The sequence below is a fragment of the Schistocerca nitens genome, chromosome 3 (genome assembly GCF_023898315.1).
Source record: "Schistocerca nitens isolate TAMUIC-IGC-003100 chromosome 3, iqSchNite1.1, whole genome shotgun sequence".
Lineage (NCBI taxonomy): Eukaryota > Metazoa > Arthropoda > Insecta > Orthoptera > Acrididae > Schistocerca > Schistocerca nitens.
In genome coordinates, this window is record NC_064616.1 from 506,537,863 (window position 1) to 506,560,072 (window position 22,210).

Here is a 22,210-nt window from a genome sequence, read left to right on the forward strand (position 1 = left end):
TTCTTTTTGCTCCACAGTTCTTCATGGTCTCTGCTCTGTTAACTTAAAATTAGTGTTGTATTATTTGCATGAAGCAACTGTTGCCAACCCTGAAAATTAACAGTGCTATACAGCAGTAGCAGCTTTACCACTGTTCCTACAGAAATGTATACTACTGCTCAGTATTTGTCCAGTTTTAAGGTTAGTTCAATTCTAAAGGCAACTGTATTCACGCAAACTACAGTTTAAGCTTGGTAAATGTCCATAAAAAAGCCAAGTTATGCATTACATTCCATAGTTGGCAGCATGATGAAATTTGTAGCTTGCTCACTGATCCCCTCCTCACATTTGTCCTTGTGCTCGGCTATGTTAGTGTTACTGTCCCACCTCCCACCCTTCCGAATTCTTCAAATTAAATCTATGCACAATCTCAACTGTCAAAAACTTCAGTTGGAAATGTAATTTATTACACTAACAAGGGAACCTCCCCATCGCACCCCCCTCAGATTTAGTTATAAGTTGGCACAGGGATAGGCCTTGAAAAACTGAACACATATCAATCGACAAAACAGGAAGAAGTTGTGTGGAACTATGAAAAAAATAAGCAAAATATACAAACTGAGTAGTCCATGCGCAACCTAGGCAACTTCAAGGAGAGTGTCGGCTTACGCGCACCGTGGTCCCGTGGTTAGCGTGAGCAGCTGCGGATTGAGAGGTCCTTGGTTCAAATCTTCTCTTGAGTGAAAAGTTTAATTTTTTTATTTTCAGACAATTATCAAAGTTCAGGCACTCACACATAATCAACTTCGCTCTCCAAAATTCCAGGACATGTTCAGATTTGCTAGGACATATTCAGGATTTGACGGTCTACACACGGAAACATTTGAAAACGTAAAAAACATATGTTTTGATAGAGCACAGCGAAAACTGTGCGACTGTGAAACTGTTGCATTCATTTGTTGCAGTTTATGTGACAAACTCTTATGTTTTCATCACTTTTTTGGGAGTGATTATCACATCCACAAGAAAACCTAAATCGGGCAAGGTAGAAGAATCATTTTACCCATTCGCCAAGTGTGCAAGGTAGGTGGGTCAACAACATATTCCTGTCATGTGACGCACATGCCGTCACCAGTGTCATATAGAATATATCAGACGTGTTTTCCTGTGGAGGAATCGGTTGACCTATGAACTTGCGATCAAATGTTTTCGGTTCCTATTGGAGAGGCACGTCCTTTCGTCTACTAATCGCACAGTTTTGCGGTGCGGTCGCAAAACACAGACACTAAAATAATTACAGTGAACAGAGACGTCAATGAATGAACGGTCAGATCGTAACTTTGCAAAAATAAAGAAAGTAAAATTTTCACTTGAGGGTGGACTCGAACGAAGGACCTCCCCTTCCGCAGTTGCTCACTCTAACCACGGGACCACGGCGCTCCTCAGCTTACGTTGTCCTTGATGTTGCCTATCATGGACATGGACCACTCAGTTTGTATATTTTGCTATTTTTTTTCATAGTTCCACACAACTTCTTCCTGTTTTCTCGATTGATCTGTGTTCAGTTTTTCAAGGCCTATCCACTGTGTCAATTTATAACTAAATCTGAGGGGGGTGCGATGGGGAAGTTCCCTTGTGTAAAACTGCTGACCTTAGTTTAATCTGCAAATGTAAGATGACTCTGCATTTTTCAAATGATGAACTCAGTATATATAAAAATAAATAAAAATTGAAAAATAAAACCCTCGTCTTAACACGCAGGCCAATACAGTAATCCATAGTTGGTTCCAGTATATCTGCTGCAAGTTCAAACCCCAAATGTTTCAAGGAAGGCTGCATGAAAGAACATACATACATGATGCCATTTAAGCCTTGTTGTTGCCAGTCTAAAAAAAAATTCAAGGTTGTGAATGTGAAGACAAATATGGAGGTGCCCCAGTAACCAAAATATTGTCAAGGTATGCAACACAACTGATCCATAAAATGCTGAAATACAGCAGACTGAAAAGATCCAAAGGTAACTGTTTATAGCACTAAAGGCCATACCGTATGTCTAGCGCTAAGAACGTTTGTGATGTTGCATACACAGGGATTTGAAAATGTACCTCTTTCAGGTCAGATTACTGAATAGAGAGCCCTGGCTTAATTTTGCAAATAGTTCATCTGGGATCAGTAGAGGATAAGTTTCCACTTCTGCACATGCATTGATTGTTACTTCGAAAGGTGCCATTGGGTTTGCATACTTCTACCTGGGGAGTGACCCACTGACTATGGGTAGTAGGCATTAAAACATTTTCATGAGTGAGCCTATCAGCCCTGTTTTGGAAGAATCCTTACAAGCTGAGAGATTAAGCTTTGAAAAAAAGTGGAATCATTGTCCTTTAACAGTGGTGCGAACTTCAAAATCAGTTGTTTTCCACATCACCGACAGGTGAATGCTAGGTTAAAAGGTAGGCTGAAAAATACATGGTCCAACTGAGATTCAACCCCATAACCTTTTGGTTTCCCTACACACGCTTTATCACTAGACCACACAGGAATTCCAAACCGCATCAGGATCCACTGCAAGTACTATGACAGTAAGGTTGGAGGTGAGGAAACTTGGATTTCATGGTCGAGTGGCTGCTCATATGCCACACATCACGCCAGTAAATGCTAAACGACGCCTTGCTTGGTGTAAGGAGCATAACCATTCGATGATTAAACAGTGGAAAATCATTGTGTGGAGTGACTAATCATGGTACACAATGTGGCGATACGGTGGCAGGGTGTGGGTATGGTGAATGCCCAGTGAACGTCATCTGCCAGCATGTGTAGTTGTTGTTGTTGGTTTCGGGGAAGGAGACCAGACAGCGTGGTCATCGGTCTCATCGAATTAGGGAAGGATTGGGAAGGAAGTCGGCCGTGCCGTTTCAGAGGAACCATCCCGGCATTTGCCTGGAGTGACTTAGGGAAATCACGGAAAACCTAAATCAGGATGGCCGGACGCGGGATTGAACCGTCGTCCTCCCGAATGCGAGTCCAATGTCTAACCACTGCGGCACCCCGCTCGGTAGCATGTGTAGTGTCGACAGCAAAATTCGCAGGCGGTGGTATCATGGTGTGGTCACATTTTTCATGCAGGGTCTTGTAGCCGTTGTTGTTTTGTGTGGCACTACCACAGCACAGGCCTACACTGATGTTTTAAGCATCTTCTTGCTTCCCACTGTTGAAGAACAATTCAGAGATGGCGACTGCATCTTTCGAAACAATCGAGCACCTGTTCATAATGCACGGCCTGTGGCAGAGTGGTTACAAGAAAATAACATTCCTGTAATGGACTGGCCTGCACACAGTCCTGACCTGAATATTATAGAACATGTTTGGGCCTCTCCTCAGTGCAGCACTCCATGAAGAATGGGCTGCCATTTCCTAAAAAACCTTCCAGCACCTGACTGAACGTATGCCTGTGAGAGTGGAAGCTGTCATCAAGGCTAAAGGTGGGCCAACACCATATTGAATTCCAGCATTACCAATGGAGGGTGCCACGAACTTTTAAGTCATTTCCAGCCAGTTATCCGGATACTTTTGATCACATAGTATACCAACCATATCCAATACATGAATTCTTTGCAAGATATAGACACACATTAATCTGGTGAAAAACATCTCTAGGAATGCTTATGGAGGATAAAATTCTATCAGACTCTACCAATCTCCTGATTTTGCTGTCCTTGATCCAATTACCTGTCTCAAACTAAACAGGGCTGCACACATTATCCAATAATGACCACGAGTAGCATTTGCATACAACCTGAATAAATGAATTTAGAAAATGACAACTATAATCACACTGTAGTGTGGATGATGATAAAGATCAATATGTTGCCAATCGGCACATCACTATTCATACTGATGAGGTCTGTGTGGCTTATTTCTTTTTCCTTTCTGTATCCTATTACATGACAGCATACATTCGGCATGGTGAATGTGCAATTATTCTCACAAACATATCTCAAATTCATATTAAATCTTAAAGAAATAAACTCTCAAAAGGCAACGTATCAACAGTATAAAAACAACTTTGATCATCAAGAAGGTTTTTTAAATGTTATTTTTGAATTATGTTGTTGCTAAGACAATTAAAAAACAATTATGGAACTATACACACCCCAGACTGAAACAGACAGAAAAACTCACCTGGCCATTAACTCGTATATCACTTAGCCTATACCAGTCATCTTCGTAGCTGTCAACTGACATCCGTGAATCTTCCTCAGGAAGCCAGCTAAGATTTAATGGCACATGAATTACATTCCCAACAGATGACTGCATTTGTGCCTTGAGCTACAAATACCACAACAGCATAACAGTCCAAAGAGTAAGCTGAAACAAAAATATTTGCCATAACAGTGACATAGAGCAAATACATTAAATTGCTCAACAATAAAGGAAAATACATGCCCCTGCCAAGTTTCAGAGGGTCATATGCCGAAGAAATTAGGCAAAAGAAAAATCTCTTGGGTCTTTTGACCCAAAGCCAGTACTTGAGAGTTAAGATGGGATGCACAAGGGATTTGTAAATAGTCTCTTTTGTAGACTGGCTATATTATACTGCTAACAAAATGAAGTCTGTCACTTTTCATATCTAAGATAATGTGGTCATTCCATTTCATATCACTAAAACTTGTTATATTCTCAGGTATTTGTATGAGCTGACCATTTCTAATTGTGAAAAACTGATATTTTACTCATAAGGCAATGTGTTTTCTTTGCTTTTGTCTGAATACTGGATTTAAAAATCCAATCTGGTAAAGGGATACAGAATAAAAATGTTAGCTGCTACTGTAGGAACACTGACTGTTACTTGGTTCTTCAAAGCAATAAGACGACTGCTATACGTAAACACACAATGTTCAGATAAAATGTAAATGCTAACTCTGTCCACAGGTCCTGGCAGGTCCATTGGTACCAGTTGACTGCCTTGTCACCCTCTGCCAATGGCGTCATTGGATGCAGTATGGAGGGACGCGGGGCCACCACTCCGCACTCTTGACAGTTGTCAGGTTTCATGTTCTGGAGTTGGTACTGCTTGGTCAAGTAGCTCCTCAACTGGCATCACGAGGATAAGTCCTTATTTTCACTACACTTTGCAAAATAGCACTACTGCTACTACTACTACTACTACTACTACTAATATTGCAGTTTTGTTTGAGCAGGTGTTGAGGTGGAATTTATACCTACATTTTTAATTATCTTACTTCCATGATTGTGTGGTGGTGGTGGTGGTGGTGGTGGTGGTGGTGGTGGTGGCAAAGAATCTGCAGATGATTATGTCATGTTTCATCAGTTGACTTTTGAGGACGATATTCTCTAGGATGCACAATGTGCAGCTAAAAACTTAACATCAAGTGCATGTTGTGCCATGGATACATTTTTAAATTAGTACTGATGAATGAAAACCACAATCGTGTGACACAGCAATGCACACTGCAACAAAGTTCCAAAATCAAAGTCAAGGTACAGAAAGCAAAGTAATTGTTGTTCTGGAGAGTTGAGATTACTATGGATTCAATAACTAAGTATTAACTGCTAGGTCTGAAAGCTGTGCTGGGCACTGATTTACAATAGTGGGCTAATGGCCATCCCCATATAACCTTCTCTCTCTGGCCCGTATGCTTGCAGTTGCCAGAAGCACTGGACTTTGATGAGTCCAGACGAGCTAACCAAAAACGAAATAAGCTTCATCCTAACTAACAAAGAGGAGTACTGTAAAGATTTGTCTGTAGGGAACATATTTGGCACAATTATTTTACTTTTATTCACAGTCTTGCAGTATTTTAGAAAGGACAACACTTTCTGCCTGGACTGTTATTAAGTGTATTTATTCACCATGATCAAGATTTTAGACTATTATGGCATTCTCAACTGTAAGAAGCTAAATTCCTTAAAGACTACTTAAACTTTAAGAATACATTCTGTTCTCAAAAAATTTGACCTAGGGAGAGGACCCTTTCTTCCAATGGTTTGGGGAGGCACAGCGATGTTACTCCTTGTGTCATGATATGACTTTGGGTCACAGGTGGTAGTGATTGAGGGAAATCTGATGGCACAACAGTATGTCAAGGACCATCCTGTCTCCTCGTGTGTTACCCCTCATGTAACAGTATTGTGGTGCCCTTTTTCAATAAGACAATGCTTGTCCATACACGGCCCGTGCAACCAGCAAGATCCCCAGATATGTCTCCAACAGAACATTTGTGGGACCAGCTCAGACATTTTCTCTGTCCCAGTGGCAGCATCCAGGATATCAAGCAGCAATTATAACAGCTGTGGGCCAGCTTGTCTCAGGAGAGGATTCAAAGACTTTGTGACCCCTAACCAACCAAATAAGTGCATGCATCCAGACCATATGGGGTGCAACATCATACTGATAATTGGGCTCATACTGCAAAGTTCTTTGTACATCTGACTCAATTTTGCAATCACAGAAATAAAATCACATATCCTCTCAACACGTGAAGTTTCATTTTGCTTTCTCTTCCATTTTGGGTGCTTAGCTTTTGTGTAAGACAGTACAGATTATGTTCCTCTGACACTTGTACCCATGTTATGGCCAATAACAAGCACATAATTTGAGGTTCACTGATGAATCTTTCAACAACTTCTACAAAATCAAATGTCCTCACATTGTGCCACCTTCCTATAAGACTGATTAGATACATATTCCTGAATGTGTCCGTGCAGTTACACAAACAATGTGCGCTACTGGTGATGTTTAACTGGAATTCACCATTGGGAGGTACAAAACCCTCTACAGCTTCCTATCACCTCCAAAAAATGCTGTTACTTGGTGTGCTCTGGTAAGGTCCATATTCAGTGAATAACTGCTAACAAATTGCTCACAAAGTACAAAACATTAGCAGATGAGGTGGAAAAAAATCTATCACTTAATTGAACACAGGAAACCTAAAACGTCTGGAATAAATTGGTTCTGCTTCTCAAATATGCCACCTTGCTTGATAAACTTCAAACAATAATTTATATCCTCAAATCAAATTAGCAAGATGGTATGGGTTGCTGAGGAAAAATTTTGTCTTTTCTACAAGAGTTATGATTCTTCTAAGATTTGACACAGGATCTGACTCCTGCTGCATATTGGTAATCTCAAAACAAAGTGTATCAATAACTTTTTTCATTAATATTGTCAGTCTTAGAAATATTCCACTGAGAAGGAAGCACAAAAATATTAATTAGTCATAATCTATGATGACACAGAAAAGTGAAACTTACATGTTGGTGATACACAGTAAATTATCTTCTTACATCTCTCGATGATTGATGGGGTAGTGAAATCGTCAATCCTTTACTGTGTCACAAAATGGAGGTGGACGGCCATATCATCCTTCCTGGGAGAAAAGTACTTTGTTCAGCTAACTGGAACATGAAGAATGCAAATAATAGGCATCTTACTGCAAAGTAACAAAAAAATTCATTTACAGTCAATCATACAGAGCTCATCTCTCTTTCCGAATGATAACAATAAGAATACAGTTGGCCTCTGCTCAACCTTTCTCACAAAGCACATTAATTTTGCTTAAATCTATTATAATGGTAATGAAAATAATGACCTGTCAACTGACAGGACACTGTGTTGTAGTAGTAGTTGTAGATTTCAGTCTGAAGGCTGGTTTGATGTGACTCTCCATGCTAATCTACGCAGTGCAAGCATAGTCACCTCTGTATAACTACTACAACCTACAGCCATTTGTAACTATTTACTGTACTCAAGTCTTGATCTCCCTCCACAAATTTTCCTCCACACTTCCTCCCACTATCAAACTCACAATTCATTGATGCCTAACGATGTGTCCTATACAGCAATCCATTCTTTTAGTCAAGTTGTGGCATAATTTGTTTCCAGCACTACTGTATTCTATCTCTCTTCATTAGTTATCTTAATCTTCAGTCTTCTCTTGTATCAATCACCTTTTCAAATACTATTATTCCCTTCCTGTTCGAACTGTTTATCATCCACATTACATTTCTGTACAGGGCTACATGCCAGACAAATATCTTCAGAGGACATCCTAGCAGCTAAATTTTTAATGTATGTTAGCACATTTCTCTTTTTCTGAAATATTTCCCTCACTATTGCATCTGCATTACATATCCTCACTATTTCAGTTATCGTCAGTTATTTTGCTGCTGAAATAGTAAAAGTTATCTACCACTTTTGGTGCAGATTTTATAAAGCAGTTGGTCTTTAATTAGCACTCAGATCAAGCTGAACTGAGAAATCTGTGTTGATAAATGTTAACCTCAAATTATGTCACCACGAACTAGGATAAACTTTGAGTGGCCAAATTTCATGGACCAAGTTCACTGCAATCTTCGGTTTACAACCTAATAACACTACCAAAGAATGGATTTTGTTTTGGGCAAATACATGTTGAAAAGGGGTAAATAATAAATAAGTTATTGTTAACACAATAAATAGTAAAAATATTTGAATATGTTACTCCCATGCTGCTGAAGTTCGAAACAGTGTGTTTTCAATCAATTGAGGAAAATACTGGCAATTTATGTAATAAATGCAGATAATAATTGATCTCATAAAAGTTAATGGAAATAACTCATAATTAATGTAATTAATTCAAAGACATATCAAATCGGATAAAGAGAGGGAAATTCGAACTATCTGTAGCAGACAGACAGCAGTCAATAATGAACAAACATCTCTTGCGATACTGTTCTATAGGCACGAACAGCAGCAACTAAACTATTTCTATTACATTTTTAACTACTGAACATGTCTTTAAATTGTTAACACAACTGCACACACATTTCTGCATAAATACAGTAATTACTTGTAAGACAATGAGCAACTACATGTTAGTTGGCCAATACCTAAACATAATTTTGTCCTCGTAGCTCAGTGGTAACATGCTGTATTACTGATCAGATGGTCTGGGGTTCTATTCCAGATCAGTCATAAGGTTTTTTTCCCACTTATTGCTACTCTCACATGAGGCAATGCTTATTAATGTACAAAATACTGAGTTCAACTTGTTTCAGAGCCCGCCTTAAACAGTAGGTCCACGTATGTCTGGGGGACTGAAGATGACAAGGGTACACCTAGACTGAGAGGACCCTGTCCAATAAATTGCTGTGCTGGTCAAACCAACCTACAGATTGATGTCAGCTCTATCTACGGAGACAGTGCAAATATATACCTTTGCCGCTCTTCAGTTTGATTTAGTTTGATTTAGTTTCTTTAGGGTTAAATAAAAATGGCTTTGAATCCTACAAACTATTGAAAATTTGAAGTTAAAATCTTCTGGGTTATTAGGCCGCGTTATGTTTCTTCTAAAATATTCGACGTTTTGACCCCTCTGTTGGGATCTTCCTCAGGATCTTTTGGTGTCCACTACTGCTAGAACACTGTCAGAGACGAGTGTCGCCTCCACTTATAAAGGGGGGGTTTTGTGGTGTTGGTGCTGGAAAAGTAATATTATTGGTTAAAATTCATTTGGCTACCATTGGTGGGCCATAGTCATAGGCTAATAGTCCCGCTATGCTGCAGAAGAAGGGGCGTTGGTAGCTCATCTCCTATATGGCTATAGGCTTCCGGCATCGTGGCTCCCCGCCGTCAAGGAAGTAAATACGCGGCCGCGGTGTGCGAGTGGCATAAACAACACACTGCAAGTCACTTCGGCGGGCAATAATATTTTGGGTAAACATTCCCCGTCTCTTGCTCTGTCCGTTTCGAATCTAGCCACTGATGACGACCAACCAATAGCGGCAGCAGGCATTTTAACCAATAACCCTTCTCCAGCATAAGTGTGGAATAGTGCCTTTCTATCCAATGACGATGGACCGCCAATGGTATCCACAGGAGATGAGCTACCAAGTTAGCCATAAATGTTGTATTCCCTGATTTAATCCAACTTCATTACACTACATTTTGTTAATATTTATTTTATAGCTTGTTTCCAAAACATCGTCCGTTCAACTGATCTCCAGGTCTTGCCCATCTCTGTCAGAATCACAATGTCATCGACAAACATCCTCAAAGTTTTTATGCCTCTCCCTGAACTCCAATTTCCTTGTCAAATTTCTCCTTGATTTTCTTAACCTCTTGCGTAATATCCACACTGTAGAACACAGTAAATAGGCAACAGCCTTGTTTCACTCCATTCTCAACAACTGCTTCCCTTTCATATCATTTGACTCTTAAAACTGGAGTCTTTGCAAGTCTTAGATAATCGTTTACTCCTTGCATTTTATCACTGCTATCTCCAGAACTTCAAAGAGTGTATTCCAGGAAACACTGTCAAAAACTTTCTCTAAATCTACAAGTGCTATAAACATAGGTTTGCATTTCTTCAACCTATCTTCTAATCGGAGTCACAGGATCAGCACTGTCTTGCATATTACTAAATTTTTCCAAAACCCAAACTGATTTAGCCCTAGACTGAGTCTACAATTTTTTCATTCTTCTTTAAACCATTCTTGTCAGTATTTTGCAAGACCTGCCCTCTTTGGAAATGGAACTATTATATTTTTCTTGATGTCTGAGGGTATTTCACCTCTCATACATCTTATATGTCACATCTATATCTACAAAAATCATAAACAGAGTGATGGGAAAACAACTTGTCTGTATGCCTCCATGTCAACCCTAATTTCTCCAATCTTTTCTTCACAGTCGTTATGCAAAATGTACATTGGTAGCAGTAGAATCTTTCTGCAATCAACTGCAAAAATACCAATTCTCTAAATTTTCTCAACAGTGCTTTGCAAACCAAGGTCATTGCCTTCCCTCTTGGGATTCCCACTGGAGTTCATAAAGCATCCCAGCAATACTCGCATGTCAACTGAACCTGCTGATAACAAATCTAGCAGCATGCCCCTGAATTGCTTCAATGACTTCTTTTAATAGGACCTAGTGGGGATCCGAAACACTCGAACAGTACTCAAGAATGGGTCGCATTAGTGTTCTATACACAATCTTCATTATAAATGAGCTACACTTTCCTAAAATGCTCTCAATAAACTGAAAGTCTACAATTCACGTTCCACGCTATCAACCTTATGTGCTTGTTCCATTTCATGTCACTTAGGAATGTTACACCCAAATATTTAATCATGGTGGTGTTTAGCAGCACACTGTACATGATCATTATAGGGTGGTTGTTCCTACTCATCTGCATTAACTTACATTCTTCAACATTTAGAGCAAGCTGCTATTCATCACACCAAACAGAAATTGTGTCTAAGTCATCCTGTACCCTTCCCAACGATTACACAATGACATTTTGCTGTACACTACAGCATCATCAGCACAGTTGCACATTGTTGATCACTCTATCTCTCAGATCGTTTATGTATATAAAAACCAAGAGTGGTCCTATTATACTTTCCTGGGGAACTCCTGATGATTCTGTCTCTGATGAGCACTCACAGTTCAGTGCAATGAACTGGGTTCTATTACTTAAAAAGTCTTCAAGCCACTCACATATCCGGGAACCTATTCCCTATGCTGAGACTTTTGTTAATGGTCAGCAGTGGAGTACTGTGTCAAATGCTTTCCTGAAAACTAGGAATATGGAATTTTTCTATTGCCTTGTATCCATCATTCACAGGATAACATGTGGAAACAGGGCACGCTGAGTTTCACAATAGCCATGCTTGTGGACAAAAGATTTTCTGCCACAAGGAAATCTATTACTTTCAAACTTAGAATATGCTCAAGAATATTGTTATTAAATCACAGTGGGTCTTTTCCATTCTTAATCCACTTACCTGACACAAACTTCTCCAGAGCACAGGCTACAGTCTGTTTCAACTTTGTCCATAATTCCTCTACGTTCATCATATTAGAACTAAATGACGTCCATTCAGTGTACAAGTAGGATACTAACAACCTAACAACTGCTTATCTGCTCTTTCTAACATAAAGATTCTCCTATCCTTCTTGACTGAAATAATTTAGTAACAGTTGTCGCTATGACAATGAGATTATTACTAATTCTCGTCTATGCACTGACACTGTCAATAAGGTCAGGCGTGTTTGTAGCTACAAAGTTCAAATATTTCCATTACATGTGGTCTGTCAACTATATGCTCAAGGCAGTTTTCACAAAATGCATTTAGAACTACTTCACAAGATTGTCAGTCAGTACCATCTGCAACGAGTCCATAGATGCCTCAGTCTATACAGGGTAGGTTAAAGCCGTCTCCAACTGATACTGCATGTTGGGGTACTTCCATGCTAATGAGCGTAGAGTTTCTTTTGGATGATTCTCCAACTGTTACAGCAGGATCGTGTGGCTGGTAAAAACATCCAAAGATCAACTTTAGTTCACACCTAGGCCACATACTTGTGTCCATACTGCTTTGCTGTCAAACTCAATTTCAACCTTAATGGACACAATATTTTTGTCGACTGCAATAAACACTCCAACTCCTATGGCACCTAACCTGTTTCCCCCCCCTCCACCCTCACTAAATATTTCAGTGCTCTCTACTTCAGGATTCATCCAGATCTCAGTTTCGAGTATAATCTGAATGTGACAGCTTTCCTGGGGAGGAGTAAATTCAGGAACTGTGTTATGAGTGCTACAACAATTTACTGTAAAAATTTTGGTGGTCAGTGTGACTTTATCTTGTGCGAGATTCTCTGTGTGTCATTGTCAGCATTCAACAAAGGACATCAAACTATTATCTAGCCTATAAACCCTACATGTACTCCACAGCACTCTGCTACCCAAGCATCTCCTTTCTTTATGCAGTGCACCCCTGGTCTATCAAGGGGATTCCTACAATTATCCATCTACATCTACATCTACATTCATACTCCGCAAGCCACCCAACGGTGTGTGGCGGAGGGCACTTTACGTGCCACTGTCATTACCTCCCTTTCCTGTTCCAGTCGCGTATGGTTCGCGGGAAGAACGACTGTCTGAAAGCCTCCGTGCGCGCTCTAATCTCTCTAATTTTACATTCGTGATCTCCTCGGGAGGTATAAGTAGGGGGAAGCAATATACTCGAAACCTCATCCAGAAACGCACCCTCTCGAAACCTGGCGAGCAAGCTACACCGCGATGCAGAGCGCCCACAACACAGGTCAAAAAATTTGCAGCCAAGAACCCCAGTCAGTTCTGGGTATGATATTGCATATTGTGAGCTCTGCTTGCATCCTACAAGTGAGGTCAGCTGTTTTCACCAGCTGCCCGTAAGGCACACTGCATCATCAGCAGCCACAGACAAACCCTCCTCCACATCTCAGATGAGGTTCCCCGGCAGGCATAACAAGCACCCATTGGACGTCTTTCTAGCTCCGGGTGCTATTTTCCCAAGGAGCTCTATAACATGTGTAACACTGCAGTTCCATCTGCCTCCGGTAGCTGAGTGGTCAGCGCAACAGAATGTCAATCCTAAGGGCGTGGGTTCAATTCCCGGCTGGGTCGGAAATTTTCTCCACTCAGGGACTGGGTGTTGTGTTGTACCATTCATCATCATTTCATCCTCATCAACACGCAAGTTGCCAAAGTGTCATCAAATCGAAAGACTTGCACATGGCGAACGCCCCCACCCCCCTTTCCAGTACCAGCTTGGGCCCTACTGAAGAAGAGGGCACTTGTCCACTCACAGGGTGACTGGGCAAGACCAGATGGTAAGTCCTCACACCAACTCTCCACCTCGAGCAACATGAACGTATTACGATCTGCCAATCACTCTGCAGTAAACACAGTTGTCCCACATCCAATGCACTGGAAAGTGCTTCAGCAGCAGAGCCCATGGGCAAAACAAGACACAACTGAGGTGTCCATGTGACGTGTCAGTTTCTCCGTCACCACTACACTGCAAGTCAGCAGGCCACAGACAACAGACCGCAGTAACCGCATCTTCAGTTGTTCACCAACTGTGGCCTACTCCTTCTGCATCTGGACACAATATATAAGATTCCTTATCCATTCTAGTGTTGGACTTTAAACAAAAATAATAGGTTAAAAAAGGATAAAAATGAATTCTGATGTTTTTTATTTTAAGATCTGCACTATCAAACTTCTTAAGATCACATGCAAGCTACTAGAAAGTACTAAGACCGTTCTTGAGACTACTTCATTGAATGCTGGCAGGATAGGAAATGCAATCATTTTGTCATGGTATGTTCTCCCAAGTACCACAATAATTTTGAGTGAATGTTGTCTACCCCAGGACCCTTATTTTGGATAAAGTATTTCATGCTTCTGTCTAATCACCTACTTCTTCTTCACAATATTACATAAATATCGTCATGAAAAACGTTTTATTTGAATAGGCCTTCTATACAGGGTGTTCATTTTAACTGAAGACATTGAAATGTCTTTAAAACTACATATCGGCTCAAAAAAAGTTACAATTCCAGTTTGTTTGTTTCGGTGTGGGTGGCAACTTTGAAACCTTCAATGGGAACCACCTATGGCAAAATATACATACATTTTGCCTCAAGTATTTTCTTCACTTCATCACATATGGCGCTGTAATTGGACATGCTACTCAATGGCCCTTGAATATCCAATGACATGTGGGACCTCACCTTCATGCCGTGAGGGTAGAACATGCTAGTATTTCATGACTTATATTTGGAAATACCATTCGCAACACTGTACTCCTCCAACATACTGAACAGGGGACTACCCAATGCACCACCATGACCGTGTTGCAAACTACGACGTATCATAGCAGGCAGCACACAGTGACCAGTGCTCACGTATCATGGAGACATAGAACAGACACCGGCTTTAAACATTACAATACTTGCACAGTGTTTATTGCTTGCACACCTACCTATTAGATGTGCAAGTGGATGATGAATGTTGGAACCACAGGAAAAAAAAAACTGGAGTGATCCTGATTTACAGGGAATGTAAAAGAAGTGTAGAGGTTGTTGTTGCCTTATATGCCAAGTGTCTTCCAGAGAAAGCTCACTCTTATTTGTTCTTTTACAAGATTGTGAATGCATTTATGTATGATGGCAGTGTACAGACTGGAAAATGGAAAGGATGCAAACACATAACAGGAGAAGCTAATGAAATAGCTGCACTAGTGGTAGTGCGCAACAACCCACAGTTAAGTTCTACGCAATTACACCGCGATTCCGGTATGCCCATAGGTAGTATTGTCACAATACTGCATCATCACAAGTATCATCCATACCATGTGTCATTGGATCAAGAACTTCATGGTACCGATTTCTATATAGATTGTGTTTTGTGAAAGGTCACTATCTTTCGACGAGTTTACATTCACGTTCCATGGCAGTGTTAACCACCATAACATGCATTACTGGAGTGTACACAATCCCTACTGGTTACGGCATCAATATCCTTGGTCAGTTAACGTATCGTGTGGAATCATGGGAAACGAACATTGGTATGTATTTTATCAACAACGCACTGAATGGACGTAAATATCGAACGTCTTTGGAACAGAAACTACTGGTACTACTGGAGAAAGTTGCCCTGGATGTTTGACAACATTTGTGGTTTCAGCATGACGGCTGCCCAGTACATTATACATTGAAGCACGGAGGTATTAGACTGTATTTGCACTGGTCGGTGGATCAGCAGAGATGTCCCTATTAATTGGACATCAGTGGATTTCTTCCTGTGGGGATATTTAAAAGATAAGGTGTACCACCAAGTGTCAACAGGCCATGAAGACATTGGTCTACTGCATCAGAAATGCCTGTGCTGATCTGCTTCTGTGCTGTGTACGATCATTTGAGAATCAGATAACTAAGTGTACTGAAGTTGGCAACACTATGTTTGAACACTTACTCTAATTGGAAAAGTATAGTAGTGTTTGCCTCAAGCCATGGGCACAGCGGCACATCGAAATGTCCTCTGTTCGCTACATCAGAGGGATGCAAGGCTGCAAATCAGAGTTTCCAATTACAAGTTATGAAAAACTAGCCTGTCCTACCATCACAGTATGGACATGGAGTCCCATGTACAATTGGATATTGAAGGACCATTGAGTAGGCACGTCATAAATTATGATTGGATAGCCATTTTTATTCCTCTGATTACAGTACTATCTGTGGCAAAATGAAGAAAATGCTTAAGACAAAATGCATGCAGATTTTGCCATAGACTCATAATCTTTAATATAAAATGGGGGTGCCCATTCAAGATTCCAAAGTTCCCCCCAGCACCAATGCATGGGGTGGGGTGGTGTGCGGGTAGAGTGTGATATCATTGGATGTCCCTTCAGAGACAAACAAATTGGAGTTATGACCTTTTTTTTTTATCTGATGTGTAGTTTTGGAGATATTTCAATGTCTTCAGTTAAAATGAGCACCCTGTATACCCCTACCATCTTCCAATGAAACCCCAGTATCCTTAATTTTCTGTCTTTCTGAAACTTACTCAGCCTTAATCTGTAATTAATAAGCAATGAGTTATGGGTAGAATGTACGTCTGACCTTGAAAAATGATTGCAGTTTAAAATATGGTTTCAAAATTTCTGTATTACCATTGGATAATCTATCTGACCTCCCCCCATGAACCATGGACCTTGCCGTTGGTGGGGAGGCTTGCTTGCCCGAATGATACAGATAGCCGTACCGTAGGTGCAACCACAACGGAGGGGTATCTGTTGAGAGGCCAGACAAACGTGTGGTTCCTGAAGAGGGGCAGCAGCCTTTTCAGTAGTTGCAGGGGCAACAGTCTGGATGATTGACTGATCTGGCCTTGCAACACTAACCAAAACGGCCTTGCTGTTGTGGTACTGCGAACGGCTGAAAGCAAGGGGAAACTACAGCCGTAATTTTTCCCGAGGGCATGCAGCTTTACTGTATAGTTAAATGATGATGGCGTCCTCTTGGTTAAAATATTCCGGAGGTAAAATAGTCCCCCGTTCGGATCTCCGGGCGGGGACTACTCAAGAGGACGTCATTATCAGGAGAAAGAAAACTGGCATTCTATGGATCGGAGCGTGGAATGTCAGATCCCTTAATCGGGCAGGTAGGTTAGAAAATTTAAAAAGGGAAATGGATAGGTTAAAGTTAGATATAGTGGGAATTAGGGAAGTTCGGTGGCAGGAGGAACAAGACTTCTGGTCAGGTGAATACAGGGTTATAAATACAAAATCAAATAGGGGTAATGCAGGAGTAGGTTTAATAATGAATAAAAAAAATAGGAGTGCGGGTAAGCTACTACAAAGAGCATAGTGAGCGTATTATAGTGGCCAAGATAGACACAAAGCCCATGCCTACTACAGTAGTACAAGTTTATATGCCAACTAGCTCTGCAGATGATGAAGAAATTGAAGAAATGTATGATGAGATAAAAGAAATTATTCAGGTAGTGAAGGGAGACGAAAATTTAATAGTCATGGGTGACTGGAATTCAACAGTAGGAAAAGGGAGAGAAGGAAACATAGTAGGTGAATATAGATTGGGGCTAAGAAATGAAAGAGGAAGCCGTCTGGTAGAATTTTGCACAGAGCATAACTTAATCATAGCTAACACTTGGTTCAAGAATCATAAAAGAAGGTTGTATACATGGAAGAATCCTGGAGATACTAAAAGGTATCAGATAGATTATATAATGGTAAGACAGAGATTTAGGAACCAGGTTTTAAATTATAGGACATTTCCAGGGGCAGATGTGGACTCTGACCACAATCTATTGGTTATGAACTGTAGATTAAAACTGAAGAAATTGCAAAAGGTGGGAATTTAAGGAGATGGGACCTGGATAAACTGACTAAACCAGATGTTGTACAGAGTTTCAGGGAGAGCATAAGGGAACAATTGACAGGAATGAGGGAAAGAAATACAGTAAAAGACGAATGGGCAGCTCTGAGGGAAGAAGTAGTGAAGGCAGCAGAGGATCAAGTAGGTAAAAAGACGAGGGCTAGTAGAAATCCTTGGGTAACAGAAGAAATAGTGAATTTAATTGATGAAAGGAGAAAACATAAAAATGCAGTAAATGCAGCAGGCAAAAAGGAATACAAACGTCTCAAAAATGAGATTGACAGGAAGTGCAAAATGGCTAAGCAGGCATGGCTAGAGGACAAATGTAAGGATGTAGTGGCTTATCTCACTAGGGGTAAGATAGATACAGCCTACAGGAAAATTAAAGAGACCTTTGGAGAAAAGAGAGCCACTTGTATGAATATCAAGAGCTCAGATGGAAACCCAGTTCTAAGCAAAGAGGGGAAAGCAGAAAGGTGAAAGGAGTATATAGAGGGTCTATACAAGGGTGATGTACTTGAGGACAATATTATGGAAATGGAAGAGGATGTAGATGAAGATGAAGTGGGAGATACGATACTGCGTGAAGAGTTTGACAGAACACTGAAAGACCTGAGTCGAAACAAGGCCCCAGGAGTAGACAACATTCCATTAGAACTACTGACGGCCTTGGGAGAGCCAGTCCTGACAAAACTCTACCATCTGGTGAGCAAGATGTATGAGACAGGCGAAATACCCACAGACTTCAAGAAGAATATAATAATTCCAATACCAAAGAAAGCAGGTGTTGACAGATGTGAAAATTACCGAACTATCAGTTTAATAAGCCACAGCCGCAAAATACTAACGCGAATTATTTACAGAAGAATGGAAAAACTGGTAGAAGCCGACCTCGGGGAAGATCAGTTTGGATTCCGTAGAAATGTTGGAACACGTGAGGCAATACTGACCTTACGACTTATCTTAGAAGAAAGATTAAGGAAAGGCAAACCTATGTTTCTAGCATTTGTAGACTTAGAGAAAGCTTTTGACAATGTTGACTGGAATACTCTCTTCCAAATTCTAAAGGTGGCAGGGGTAAAATACCGGGAGCGAAAGGCTATTTACAATTTGTACATAAACCAGATGGCAGTTATAAGAGTCAAGGGGCATGAAAGGGAAGCAGTGGTTGGGAAGAGAGTGAGACAGTGTTGTAGCCTCTCCCCGATGTTATTCAATCTATATATTGAGCAAGCAGTAAAGGAAACAAAGGAAAAGTTCGGAGTAGGTATTATAATCCACGGAGAAGAAATAAAAACTTTGAGGTTCGCCTATGACATTGTAATTCTGTCAGAGACAGCAAAGGAGAATGGACAGTGTCTTGAAAGGAGGATATAAGATGAACATCAACAAAAGCAAAACGAGGATAATGGAATGTAGTCGAATTAAGTCGGCTGATGCTGAGGGAATTAGATTAGGAAATGAGACGCTTATAGTAGTAAATGAGTTTTGCTATTTGGGAAGATAAATAACTCATGAAGGTCGAAGTAGAGAGGATATAAAATGTAGACTGGCAATGGCAAGGAAAGCGTTTCTGAAGAAGAGAAATTTGTTAACATCGAGTGTAGATTTAAGTGCCAGGAAGTCGTTTCTGAAAGTATTTGTATGGAGTGTAGCCATGTATGGAAGTGAAACATGGACAATAAATAGTTTGGACAAGAAGAGAATAGAAGCTTTCGAAATGTGGTGCTACAGAAAAATGTTGAAGATTAGGTGGGTACATCATGTAACTAATGAGGAGGTATTGAATAGGATTGGGGAGAAGAGAAGTCTGTGGCACAACTTGACTAGAAGAAGGGATCGGTTGGTAGGACATGTCCTGAGGCATCAAGGGATCACAAATTTAGCATTGGAGGGCAGTGTGGAGGGTAAAAATCATAGAGGGAGACCAAGAGATGAATACACTAAGCAGATTCAGAAGGATGTAGGTTGCAGTAGGTACTGGGAGATGATGGAGCTTGCACAGGATAGATTAGCATGGAGAGCTGAATCAAACCAGTCTCAGGACTGAAGACCACAATAACAACAATCTATCTGAATCATTTGGTGCCTCTAGGTCTCTTCGACGTATTCAACTTCCTTTCATGAGTCTTAAATTAAGTATTATCAATTATTAAAGTTTCCTTTGTAGAAAATTCTACCAGGTGACTTTGCCTTTCACTCCTTCCCCCTGTCCATGTTCTACTGTTTTTCATTCTCTTCCTTTTCCTTCCATAAAATTACAGCCATCCGTCACAAATCTTCATCTCACTAAATGATCTGACAATTTCTTTCCTCGTAAAGCTTCATCTACATTTACATCTATACTCTGCAGACCACTAGGAGGGGCACGGCAGAGGATATGTCCTACTGGATCAGGTATTTCGATTTCTTCCCATTCCATTCGAATATGGAGCATGGGAAGAATGATTGCTTAGATGCCTCTGTCGGTGATGTAATTAATCTAATCTTGTCCTCATGATCCCTACGTGAGCGATACATACGGAGTCATAGTATATTCCTAGCGTCTTCATTTAAAGCTGGTTCTTGAGACTTTGTAAGTAAGCTTTCTCAGGATAGTTTATGTCTGTCTTCACTAGTCTGCCAGTTCAGGTTCTCTAGCATCTCTGTGACACTCTCCCATGGGCCAAACAAACCTCTGAATATTTGTGCTGCCCTCCTCTGCATATGGTCAAAATCCCATGTTAGTTCTACTTGGTATGAGTTCCACACTTTAACAATTTCTAGGATGGGCCATACAAGTGATTTGTTAGCAAACTCCTTTGTGGACTGAACGCATTTCCCCAGTATTTACCAATAAACAGAAGTCTACCATCTGCTTTAACCACAAATGAGCCTCTGTGATCATTCCATTTCATATCACTACATAGTGTTACACCTATGTATTTGTATGAGCTGACTGATTCTAATTGTGACTCATTATATCCATAGGATACTACGTTTTTTCATTTTCTGAAGTGCACAATTTTACATTTCTGAACATTTAATGCAAGTTGCCAATCTCTGCATCACTTTGAAATCATATCAAGACCTGACTGAATATTTATGCAGTTTGTTTGAAACAGTACTTCATTATAGATAGCTGCATTATCTGCAAAAAATCTGAGGTTACTATTAATATTGTCTACAAGATCATGAATATACAACACAAACAGCAAGGGCCCCAACACACTTCCCTGGGGCATACCCCAAGTTACTTCTGCATCTGTCGATGACTCTCTGCTCAAGATAACTTACCAAAAATCCTCAAACCAGTCACAAGTTTCACTTGATAGTCCATATGACTGTACTTTTGACACTAGGTGCAGATGTGGTACAGAGTCAAATGCTTGTCAGAAATCAAGAAACACTGCACCTACCTGACTGCCTTGATCCAAAGCTTTCAATACATCACATGAGAAAACTGTGAGATAGGTTTGCATAAGCGACGTTTCTGGACTCCATCCTGGTTGGAATAGAGGACGTCACTCTGTTCGAGATACCTCATTATGTTTGAGCTCAGATTATGTTCTAAGATTCTACAACAAATTGATGTCAAGGATACTGGATGTTAGTTTTGTGGATGATGTCTACCACTCTTCTTGTAAATGGGTGTAACACGTGCTTTCTTCCAACTATCGGGCATCGTTTCTTGTTCAAGACATCTATGATAGATTATAGTTAGGAGACGGGTTAACTTAGCCACAACTTCAGTATAGAATCTGACAGGGATTCCATTGGGCCATGGAGCTTCGTTCAGTTTCAATGATTTCAGTTGTCTCTCAATACCATGACAATAACACTTATTTTACTCATCTTTTCAGTTGAACAAGGATTAAATTGGGGCAATTCTTCTGGGTTTTCCTTTGTACAGGAGCATCTGAAAATTCAGTGAAGCATTTCAGCTTTTGCTTTGCTAGTCTCAATTTCAGTTCCTGTCTCATCAGAGAGCGACTAGGCACTAACTCTGCTGCCACCAACAGCCTTTACATATGATCAGAATTTCTTTGGGTTTTCTGGAAGATCATTTGACAGAATGGTAATCACAGAAGGCTTCACACATTGCTCTCGACAGAGAAATGCATTTCATTCAGCATCTCTCTGTACATAGCCCTACACTTTGTTTTACACCTGTTTCGCAGTAGTCTCTGTTCCTTTAGGAGTTCCTTTACAGTGACTGTGTAACGTGGAGCGTCTTGCCCATTATGAACTGTTCTACTTGGTACACATCTATCCAGTTTATGGTCAACTATTCCTTTAAACTTCAGCCATAGTTCCTCTACGTGCTCCCCGTGCTGAAAATTTCAAGTTCCTCATTGAGATATGACTCTACTGCTTTTTATCTAATTTACTGAACAGTCGTTTCTTTCTACTTGTTTCAGTTGTCCTTTGTACTTTGGTAATCACTGTTTGCACAACCATGTCATGGTCACTGATATCATTTTCGATGTGGACATCCTGAAGGAGGTTATGTCTATTTGT

At 40.4% G+C, this 22,210-nt stretch overlaps 1 protein-coding gene across 4 annotated transcripts in view; it reads right to left on the reverse strand.

Moving 5' to 3' along the window:
* The window catches only part of LOC126248431 (SPRY domain-containing protein 3-like), a 177,301-nt gene that overhangs the window by 116,989 nt on the left and 38,102 nt on the right, over positions 1 to 22,210 (reverse strand). For all 4 annotated transcript variants that reach the window (XM_049949402.1, XM_049949401.1, XM_049949400.1 and 1 more), the window contains exons 2-3: positions 7,252 to 7,395; positions 4,159 to 4,344 (exon numbers count right to left, since the gene is read on the reverse strand). In XM_049949402.1, the coding sequence (XP_049805359.1) occupies positions 4,159 to 4,293 (135 nt within the window). In that variant the 5' untranslated portion in view covers positions 4,294 to 4,344; positions 7,252 to 7,395. The remainder of the gene's footprint in view (positions 1 to 4,158; positions 4,345 to 7,251; positions 7,396 to 22,210) is intronic.